Source organism: Lactuca virosa, chromosome 1, assembly GCF_052849685.1.
Source record: "Lactuca virosa cultivar CGN04683 chromosome 1, Lactuca_virosa_CGN04683_v6, whole genome shotgun sequence".
NCBI lineage: Eukaryota > Viridiplantae > Streptophyta > Magnoliopsida > Asterales > Asteraceae > Lactuca > Lactuca virosa.
The window spans coordinates 266,807,826-266,819,993 of NC_136426.1; the positions used below are offsets into that span (position 1 = coordinate 266,807,826).

The window sequence follows — 12,168 nt, forward strand, 5'->3', positions numbered from 1 at the left end:
TTATATAATATATATTTATATCCCAACCATTATGTATTTAAGATGGTAAATAAAATATAAAATAAAATCCAAAAACAACAAAAAAAAAAATAACAAGTACCTAACAATGGAATAATCATTCATGTTAACAATAGGTGATAATTTTTGCTGTTTACATCACGATTCCAGCCAAATCGGTAAAAAATCAACACATCATTCTAATCATCACTGTTCTAATAAATGAATAGGTTTATTCTTCTATTGACAAGTGTCATACTATTAGAACTTCTTATTAATATTATATGTCACTTATCATGCAATTTATCAACCTATTAATTATCAATTTCAAATTTCAAATTTTAAACTTCTCAATCTAATTACATTAAATTTATAATAGATTCTCCATTTTAAATTTTTCACTCTAATTACATTAAATTAATAACATTAGATTAAAAAATAAAATAAAATTAATATTAATTATAAGATGATGTAACTTCACATATTTATTTAAATCAACGATTATAATTTTATATAACTAAAAATATATATTTTAAGTATTAATTTATTTAAAATAATTTATTAATAGTTTTGATTTTTTAATATGAAAGTTTAATTATTTTTAAAACCGTAGTTCTCACGGGTTATAAACTAGTATATTAACAATTTAAAGAAACAAATCCTCTCTAATAAATAAAGGTTTTTTTGTCACTTGTCACGCTCTCATTGAATTTGTCAAATATCATTTTGTGGTTATTTTGAATTAATTTTTTTCCACATGTCATTTTATGAGTTTTTTTTATTAAATTCCACATAATATTTTAATGTAATAATTGCAATAAATGTAATAATAAATTGATATTAATTTCATTTAATAAACTTATTTTTTAATTTCAAAATTCTCAAAATTAAAGCTCATTAGTTTCTTTTCTTTATTTAAATTATTTGTTTAAATTTAAAAGATAAAAAAATATTTCCATTATAATAATTAATTGTTTTTCATATTTTCTTATAAATTCAATATTCTCAAATATTTTAACTTTTATATTTAACTTTTTTTTAAATTAACTCATGTAATACATGAGTCTCACAACTAGTCTACCTAATAAATAAGAATAATTTTGTCACATGTTTTTCTCTCATTCAATTGACCACATGTCATTTTGTTATAATTTTGAGATATATTTATTTTCCAATTGTCATGTACTTTATTTTTCATTTCCAATATATCATTAATTTAGTTTCAATAAATTAAACCAACAATAATGACTATTAATTTTAAATTTTAAATTTTAATTTAAATTTCAGTTTTAAATAAATTTACAGTTTAAATTTTTTTCTTTAACATTTTGTTATAATCATCTCGTTTAGTACACGGGTCTGACAACTAAACACTTAATTTTAATTTATTTATTTTTTGTATGTTTTTTTCTCAGAATTTTCACTTATATCATATTTCAAATTCATATAAACTCATTTAATCATTTCTATTTAAAATTTGTTTTAATCAATCTGTATAATATACAAGTCTCGCAACTAATTAAAAACAAAAAAAAAATTATATTATACCTTGAGCACGAGATCTTTGATCACCTTGGCTATCTCTGTGTCCACTAAGAATACTTTGGCCACGTGGGGCCACGTGTCCACGACCTATAGAAACGGAAAGAGTAGGCGAAGTAGAAGTATTTGTTCCCGCCTGTAAAAGTGTGATCAAGAGGGTTTATGTTTTATGTTTTCATTTTAGGAGACATACAAATATGAGAGGGAAAAGAGAGATTCTAAGGGTGCGTTTGGTTGGCAGGAAAGGAATGGAATTCGAGGGAAAAGGATTCCAATTCCCTCGAATTCATGTGTTTGGTTGGACTTAGAGAAGGGAAAAGGATTCCTAAATGAAATAAACTTTCCACCATATGGAGGAAAGTGAATTCCTTCCAAAGTTGGATGGAAAACATTCCTTCTCATGAAGGAAAGTGACAGATTACAAAAATACCTCTTGTACTTATCAAAAAACCCACCACCACTACCACCACCACCACCACTATCATTGACCACCACCACCGCCGCTACCACCGCCACCACCACCACCACCACCGCCACCGCCACCACCACCAGTCCGCCACCACCACCGCCGCCGTCACCACCAGTCCACCACCGCCGCCACCACCACCACCGCCGCCGCCACCACCACCACCGCCGCCGCCACCACCACCGCCACCACTTTCGCCACCACCACCACCGCCGCCACCACCACCACCACCGCCGCCACCACCACCTCCGCCACCACCAGTCCACCACCACCGCTACCGCCCCACCGACCAATGACCACCACCACCACCACCAGTCCACCACCACCGCCACCACCGCCGCCACCACCACCACCGCCACCACCAGTCCACCACCACCACCTTTGCTGCCACCATAGCCACTACCATCGCCTCCGTTGCAACGACCGCCGCCACCACCACCGACCACCACAACCATCGCCATGACCACCACCCACCACCGCCACCACCACCCACCATCACCGTCGCCATGACCACCACCCACCACCTCCGTTGCAACGACCACCCACCACCACCACTTCCGCTACTACAATCAATGCCACGACCACCATCGCCACCACCATCACCGCCACCATCACCGCCGAAATTTTACTGTTTTTATAATTTTCATAATGTATATTTACATATAAGTTAGAAAACAAGGTAAAATTAAGAAAAACATGCAAAAAATGGTAATTATGTCATTTTACATGAATTCCAATTACATTTCATGTGAACCAAACAAAAATTGGAATTAATTCCAATTCCATTTCCTGCCAACCAAACAACATATGGAATTGGATTCAAATTCCTGACAGATTCATTTTCCAATTCCAATTCAAATTCTTCAGCAACATTCTGCGAACCAAACAGCACCTTTATATATATATATATATATATATATATATATATATATATATATATATATATATATATATATAATTGAATGATTGATTTTTTTACATAAATTTTCTTGTTTAATTTTTGTCTATTTAATAAGTGTCTTCAATATTTAATATATTGACTATTAGTTGTTGAATTAGAAACTTTAAATTTATAATGGTTGTGGAGTTTTTATTATGCATTTATTTGGAATTATGAAATTTGAACATGTGAATTGATTTTATGTTTAATATGAATAAGAACTTAAGTGTGTTTGGGTTGTGAATAGATTTTTTATTGTAAATGTGAACTGATTTTAATGTTCATATAAAATTGATTTTATTTTAATAGCTAAATTTTTAATGACTCGTCATGAAAATATACTACAATGGATTTCTAAGTTTTTGATTAAATGATAATGTGATATGTCAATTGCCATATGTTTGTAGTTTCTTATTTTTTTTAGTTATGATAATGAGTGACAATTTGGATATGTGTTTTTCCATTAGTATTTATTTTATTTGGGTTTTAGTTTGGTGTTATTTTTTGGTTATTGTTGGTACAGTGTGTTTTGAAGTATTAAGTGAAAAAAACAAATAATAATAATAATAATAATAATAATAATAATAAATGAACAATAGTAACTCCAACAATTCTGATATTATGTTTTTTGTAATATTTACTATTTATATTTTATATTGTTATTAATGATTTTGTATCTAAGAATGTTAAAAAAAAATTATTTTTTATAAATTAATAAGAGATTATGAAATTTGTGCCTTTGAGGGGCTTCATTTTTTCCCTTTTCATTGGCCCAAAATATATTTGTATCAACCCTTTATTTTCGAAACCAACTTGTTAAAGAACATTAATAGCACATGACGATACATACATATTTCAAATCCGCCCTTAGGAGTGTATCATATTTGGAACATGATATCTATCCTAGGAGTTGACTTTTAGAGGGTTCTTGGTATCTTGTGCTTGTCATACTTCTTATTTGTGTAATGCTATAGTTACTTACACACAGTGTTTGTTTGAAAATTTGTTTATAAACTAGCCGAGCTCTTACTATCTACGATAAATACTAATTGATCCAATTAATTGGTGTAGGTCCTTGGCGGTCCTAGATGATCATTGGTGGTCTTTGCGGTCCAAGCCGATCAAATGGATTTGATCAGATGGTCAAAAATTTCAAAATAAGTCTTTGATTAGTTAAACTATGATAATCGATAACTAAGACGATTCGGTATGGGCAGCGAGGGTTGTCGTTTTTCCCACGTGGCAACCCAATAACGCCAATATAACGTGCGGAACACCGCCCCGGTCCCCGTTTTTTGGCGTTACGTTAATGCTCGTTAGTGTGGCAACGGGATGAAACACTCCATTTTTTTGGTAACGGTCAAAAAAAGATCCGTTGAAAAACGGTCAAAATGTTAAAAAAAAAAATTCAATTTTTACTCACCATATATATACATTTTCACTTCATTTTTTACATACATTCATTTCTCAGTTCATTATGTACACACAACACATTATGGATAAAAACTCCAACACTCCTCCTCCAAACACAAACACATCTCATCCTCTCGGTTTTGCACAATATGAGGTGTGCGCGAACATCCTCAACTCCTAAATCACAACGCAATTTCCAATTTCAGACAACTTTTTCAATCTCGCTTTACCCCCACCACAATTCCCTACAACCCTTCCATAAAACTTTTTCAACACATTCACTACCATGCAACAAAACACCACACAATCACCACCCATGCAAGAAACGGTTCCCGAGAGGCAAGCGAGGGAGGGAGTCTGAAAAAAACGACAAACAAAGGGAGAGCAAGAAGGAAAGGGAAAGCGGTCACGGTGGAGCATTCGGAAGAAGAATCTCCAACATGATGGACTGCGGAGGAAGAATACATGTTGGCGGTGTCGTGGCACGGGACATCAAAAAATCCAACTCAGGGAAACGATATGAGAAAAGTCGCTTTTTTGGGAAGTTGTGATCGGAAAATTTCAGACTATTTTGAAGAATGATGAAAATTATCGCAATCACGATATGTTGAGTAGCAAGTGGACTCAATTAAGCAGGAAGTGCACCAAGTTCAATTTAACAAACTTTAATCGCACAAGCAAAGTGATGCGACCGATTTTGATGATTTAAGGAAGACCCAAAATGGAATAAAACGGACACATTTTCGGAACAACAATCCAGGAGGTCTCGCGACTCGGGTTCGGTCGAGGTTTCGGACACACGCACGAACATCGACCTCAATGTGGACACGGATGAGCTATTGGACGACCTCAACGACATCGAAGAGATCTCCCCGCCTCGATGAACGATAGGTCGCGACAAAACGAGGCGGGCTCAACGACATGCGGAGGAAAGCGAAAGTAGATTTCGAGAGCAAGCGGAAATGAAACAAAATTTTGATGCCCACAACAAAAACGTATTTAAAAGATACGAGTTGCAACATGAGCATTTGAAGTTCCTTCATCGAGAAGCCAAGGAAGATCAAATGACGAAGGATTTGACAATTCCTCAAACTACCGAGGATAATATGTCACCGAGACGAGCGGAAGGCTCCGAAAAATGAAGGCAAAGATCGAGCAGAGATATTTAGGCAAAGAAGAGTGTACCATTTTATGTTTTTTTAAATTATTAGGACTATCGTATGTTTTCGGTCAATGTTTTTTTCTTCCTTTGTAATGTCGTTTTTATTTTTAAAATGGTATGTTTAATTAAATATTTAATTTAATTATGTTTTATTAATTTATTTGTTTTTTAAAAATATTATGACATAATTTAAAAAAAATATAACAAATTAGAAAAATAGAAATTAAAAACATCAAAAGAAAACAGAAAATGGTATGTGTTATCACATGTTATTTGGTGTTGTCCATTTCCACATTGGGTGTTATAACACAAAAAAAATGTGACTATGGTGATGAGGTGGACATTTTGTGTGTGATAACATGTAATAACACGTTGCCCACACCCAATCTAAAGTATAATGATGTACAAATAAAAATTGTCAAATAGGTACTCGATTAGTCTAAACATTATGATGTTACATGACTTAAATATTAAAACACTTGAATATGTCAATTTTTATGATTATTTATTTGTTTTATTAGGATATATTTAATATTCATTTTTTAAATTTCTGTTATAATTCAGGGTCCCACTCTAGGCGTATATTAATCCATGCCTATATCATTTAATCCTTTGACCTAGTCGACCGTTAGACTACCGCCTAACGATTACATTACAAATAAAGTCAAAAGTTGATTAAATTAAATTTAAAATAGTCAAAGTGATGTTCTGACTTCACATGATATAAATGACAATAGGTATTATAAGATGACGTTTTGGGTATCTTATAGAAATGAGGATATATCTTTTAATGGTGAAAATGGTGTGTTGATGTTAGTAGATAACAAATGGTTTAGGGTCTAATAATGTTTTTTACACATAACAAAAGAAGAACCCTGATATCTATCATGTTATATACATAGAGATTTATCTTTTTGAGTTACCTAGAGACCAAGTGAAAAGATCCTGATATAATTGATGTTTTTATTCAAGTTTTGGTGTATGATACCAAGTGGATAGATAGTAATGGGTTTGGGGTTTGACCTTGTAAAACAAAACAAGCACACAAAATCATTTGGTTTTTTAACAAATGGCTATAGACGATGCTCTATTTCTCTCCATATCAACTTCTAGAATCTGGAATGATATGAAATTGGAGAAATAGGAGTCGAATCAAAGTTTGATTCAATGCTGATTCAGGGGTTATATTTATAGTTAATTTAAACTTATTTTTAAAAGTATTTATTAGGGTTAATTTGAAAAGAAAATTTAAATTTTAGTATTAGTTGCTTAATTCAATAGTGAAACGAAAGGATGCATTGGTTAGGAAGATACCCTCACTTTCTATTCCTTGTCTAGTTTTGGGCTTAGGATAGAATCACTTAGTACACCATCTACCAGATCCTTGATTATGTATGACTTGCATTCACAAGGCGACTATCGACATTAGCAGAGATTTCTAGTGGAAAAAGTGCAAGGGTGGGAAGAATCCTAGATGTAGAGTCCAAAAAGAGTAGTAACATGAACTCATTTAGGGCACATGTATGTATGCTACAACGCCTAGTAGTGGTCATGTGTGGTGACTTGGGAGCACTTTGGAACAACTCTTGGGATGAATACAAATAGGTGTGGAAGGTAGTATGATATGTACTACCTGAAGCACATGATACGTAAGTAGATCAAGAGGGGTCAAAAAGTTACTACGGCATGGGTAGATAGGATGGGATAGAACTATGTTTTGTTTGTACCATGCTTCCATTTTTATCGGTGGTATGGTTATGGCTAGGCAGAAGGACAACGGTTTTGGTTCAGATCCTTGTAGCTATGATGGAGCGGGTCCAAGTAATGCAGACTTGTGTAAGTTGGATGACTCTGAAGTCTCGAGGGTCTTATTTGAGGTGGTGCCAGCTTGGGTCACAAGATTTTAAGAGAAAGTGATAGATAGGATCGACATGAGGATTGCAACTCATGTTGGGCTAGACAGCCTATAGCTAAAAAATTATATGTACTAAGACATGCTTTGTATCAAGCTCCCGTATTCGAGGGAGGAAGGACCAGGTTCTTAGTAACGATAAGTATAGGAAACGGAGGGTGCCTTCCATACTAATTATTGTCATGGAGGACAAGTTTATGTTCATTATTGACATGTTACATCATGCAACAAAACGTTGTTGAGATATGATCACTCAGTCTGATACTACGACTGAGATGGAGACCATGACGTGGATGAGTTTACAACCCGATTTAGAAAGGAGCGGGGTGTCTCTGATGAAGATTATGCATATGGTTCTAGAGTCCAGACTGGAGTTCTAACAAAAAACTAGAGAGCAGGTATAGGTTCAGGAACCCTTGGCAGCCAAGAGATTACAAACTATGGATACTTACTTGGGAGGTCAATGGAGTTGCGGTTATTATGGTAAGTATTGGAAGATGTACGAGGGTGTTGGTTATGTGTTCATATTCAGATTCTTCTTGTAACGATCGAGTTTCATCTACTCTTCAATATTTGGATTTAGTTTCAAAAGGTTTGCATTTTGGTCCCTGTTACGTTGGGCGTAACATGGAGTATGATGGTCGTACTCCCTTAAGTTGGTCACGGGGATTGGTGGCGTACGCTGGTTGTACCCATACATACGCCACGCGTACGTAAGCAGACCACAAACCCTAATTTTTAGGGTTTGGCCCCTATTTAAATGTCGGTATGGTCCTTGCGGCTGCCCCCTCATCAGCCACCTTCCCTCTAAAGACTCCACACGAAACCCTAGCATTTCCTTGTGTGTTCTTGAGCTCTAGTGGTAAAATTTTGGTGTTTTTGTGCATTGTGAAGAAGTATGAGCTTGGTGACCAAGCATTGGTTTGAGTGGAGCTTAAAGATCCAGAATCTTCATCATCTTCGCAACTCTCAGAAGGTATAAAGTTGCAACCTTGTTGATTCATCTCTTAGATCTGGATAGTTTGGAGTTCTTGGCATATTTTGGTCCCTTGAGTTGTTTCTTGTGAGTATAAGCTACTTTAGAAGCTTAGGATGGTAGATCTTAGTGTGTTTTAGGTCCCTTGTGCATAAATATGGTATCTTTATGGGTTGAAGTCAACCATGTAAGGGTTGATGTTCATTTCATGAGGGTAAATTGTTAAAATTGGGTTTTGGGGCTTACTAAGCCATGCATAAACTTAAAGCTTCTGACTTTATGGATTAAGACCTTGTTTTAGAGTAGATCTGAAATTTGGACGAAAGGGACTTAAGGGATTAAGCCATCCATATGAGATTGGTTTACTGAGCAGTATATCGGATGTACTTCTATGTATGCTGTGCGTACTCGGTTCGAACCCCATAATCTGGTCAGTGTGAGTATATGGGGCATGCGAGTTGGGTACGCTCAACGTACTCCCAACTATGAGCTTAGAAGGTTGGGCCATTTTGGGATTTAGGTGCTTTTGGGTTGGGTCACGGTTATTTGGGCCATTTAAGGGAAAGCGTAAAGTGGCCTTTTACCCTACGGAGTCGGGTTTCATGAATTAGGTTCCCGGTTATGGTTTAAGACCTAATTATTAATTTAGGTATTATTTGATTGATTAGTGTGGGGATTCTCTGGTTCAGCAGGTCGAGCATCTATTTGTTTCTCAGTGGATCGAGGTGAGTTTGAGTACTATACTATAGGATGCTAGCATTGTATGTGTTTTTTGTATTTGTGACTCTTGTTGTATGCATGTATGCTTGTTTGCTATATGTATGTGGGGTGAAATAGACCCATACAGTTGAAAATTACCGATTGAGTTGAAATAGACTCGGGGGTGAAATAGATCCGGGGGTGAAATAGACTCGCATGTATAGCCTTGAGTTGAAATAGACATGGTATAGCCTTGAGCTGTCATGTGAGTTGAAATAGACTCGCAGGTGAAATAGACCCGGGGGTGAGACAAACCTGGTACAGCCTTGAGCTGAAATTTATGTATGGTATGTGGTATTTTGAGGAACTCACTAAGCTTTATGCTTACGGTTTTTAGTTTATATTTCAAGTACTTCTGATTCGAAGGGGAAGAGCTCGGGATAATCGTATCGCACACACCATGATTTTCCTCTTTATTTGATCCTGATGTACTTTTTGATGATTATTGACATACTCTGATTTCCCTTATGATTTTTATAAATATGTTTGGTTAATGGTGTTATTAAAACAAAAATGAAATTTTTGGTCAGAAATTTTTGGGACGTTACAAGCTGGTATCAGAGCCTTGGTTTGAGGGATTCAGGCATACTCTCGAGTGTCTGAACTCAAACTAAGGGTTTGGTAGATCTTTTTTTTTAAATAAATGTTTTATTAAAGGATTTTCTAATAAAAGAAATGGGTGTGGTGCATGCAATCGACCTATCTCAAGCAAGTTTTCCCAAAATACCCATACGTGTTCTATGTGATATGTTGTGAATTGAGAATTTGTGAATCACATGCTAGATTAGGGCTAAGAATCTGCTCAGAATTTCATGATAGAATTCTAGGAGAGATGCCTTTATATGCCTACTGTTTGAGCTTGTAGACTTGCATACTATTATTGGATGAGTTACTTGATAGGATGGCCTGTTTAGGTTATCCTTTAATTCAGATTACTCAATGCTCGAATGTTGCTTGCTTTATGCTTTTAGGAGTTCTCATTAATATCAGCTAACTGGTAAGCGAGTGCGTTAAGTTACATATTACTAGGATTATATAATTTTAGAAGTTTAGGTTTAATCCTATTACGCAACACTCGTTTGAGTCCAACCGGTGTAGTGTGAGAACTATCAGTCAAAGAGTTATCTGGTGTCAATGATATGTAATTGCATTTGTGAGCTATTTAGATGGTGTTGGAGGAAGTTCCTTCTACAGTTTATGGCAGAGAGTGGTGTGATGGTATTCCTAGGAGAACCTAGAGGTAATTTGGTGCAGTAAGCCTTGCTTTGCTAGAGATTTTCTATAGTGATAGGGAAGTAACTTGGAGGATTTAGGGTTATCTTTAAGGAACCTAAGGATAGATGTGGAAGGTAGTATTCGCCCCGTACTACTGGAAGCAGAGGATCCATACCGGATTCAAGGAAAGTCACGATGATACCAAGGAGCTTGTAGAACGTGGGGTTCCTTGAGTGTGTTCCTGATGGTTTCTATGGTTTATTTTCAGCATGGTAATCATTCGAGGAGGTTCTGGTGGTAGTATGGGTGTCGGTGATGGTTATGGTGTCGGCAATTGTTCGGGTTCTGGCTCTAGGGTCGGACACATGGATGAGCAGATGCGAGAGTTCATTTCATCAGAGATTACCTGCAATATTCTTGAGAAGACTCCTATGATCTATGGTACGATCAATGAGGGTATCTTGGAGGTAATGGATGAGCGCTTGGGCACATTTCATTATGAGATTATGGTGATGGTGGGAGCTCGCTCTTTGACTTTTCGAGAGTTTCGGGAATGTGGGGATCCGGAGTTCTTCGGGAAGAAGGACCCTTTTTCAAGAAGACATTGATTAGTGGATATCACGAACGCCTTCTGCACTAGTTTTTGCCCTGAGGTGTCGAAGGTCAGATTTGCACTATGTCCTCTAAAAGACAGAGCTCGTGATTGGTAGTAGGAGGTTAACCACGCCCTGGGAGGCGAGGCGATTAAGTCGATGTCTTGGGAGGATTTTGTGACGAGGTTTTGAGTTGATTTCACACCTGTGATTGAGGTCAATAGTTGGAGAGGGAGTTTCAGGACCATCGCCAGACTACTAAGACGGTGGCGGAGATCACTATCATGTTTCGTGAGAAGGCTTTGTTGGTACGACAGTATGTGGCGACAAGGAGATGAAGAAGGCAAGATATCATGACATGTTGAGGAGCAATATTAGACACTTTGTGAGTATATCCAATTGCAGGACACTGGATGACATGGTGGTGAGAGCCAGAGAGAGGGAGATTGATCTAGAGATGGAGAAGAAGAGGAAGTCGGATCAGGTTCAGGGTTCAGAGATTTCAGGTAAGAGGCCCAAGGTTTTTGATTCGAGGTTGAAGGGCCCGCAGGGCCGCCGCTACTATGGCAAGTGCGGAAAGACGCACGATGGAGCTTGCAGGGTGGGTGGTTTGGGTTGTTACAAGTGCGCCAAGACTGGGCACTTTAGTAGGGATTGCACTGTCACCACCCAGGTATCGAGTTTGATTTGCTTTTATTGCAATCAAATGGGCCATAAAAAGGTCGATTTCCCTAGTCTATCAGTGGAAGGACCAGTTACAGCACCCGCTCCGGCGACCTTGAGGATCACAGTTGGCCGCTAGAGTAAGGCGGAGGCGCCTATGGTGAGGAGTAGGGCATTTTAGCTGACAGTCGAGGAGGTTCGTGCAGCACCAGATGTGGTGATGGGTATGTATCTTCTCTTTATCCTTTATTTATTTTGTTTTTCCTACTTATATATGTGTGCTGTTTTTAGGGTCGCTCCTTGTGATCGGTATCTCTGCTCCGGTTTTGTTTGATTCGGGGGATACCTGACCCTTTATATCTCTTTCACTTAGTAAGTGGTTTGTCGATGCTCCGAGGGAGCTGGATTATCCATTAGAGGTTGACATTGCCGACGATCGTCCCGTGCGAGTATCGAGGGATCATCGGGGATGCACTTTGGAGTTGTTCAACGATCAGTACTCGATATATTTGGTTCCTATTCCCCTGCAT

The 12,168-nt window shown here is 36.9% G+C and overlaps 1 protein-coding gene across 2 annotated transcripts in view; it reads right to left on the reverse strand.

Moving 5' to 3' along the window:
• The window catches only part of LOC145109300 (putative receptor-like protein kinase At5g59700), a 37,159-nt gene that overhangs the window by 715 nt on the left and 24,276 nt on the right, over positions 1-12,168 (reverse strand). The window contains exon 4 of one of the 2 annotated variants that reach the window (XM_079046451.1): positions 1,546-1,675. In XM_079046451.1, coding sequence (XP_078902577.1) covers positions 1,546-1,675 — 130 coding nt within the window. Of the gene's footprint in view, positions 1-1,545; positions 1,676-2,542; positions 2,634-12,168 lie in introns of those variants that run through there. The other variant, XM_079046457.1, reaches the window with a different exon arrangement.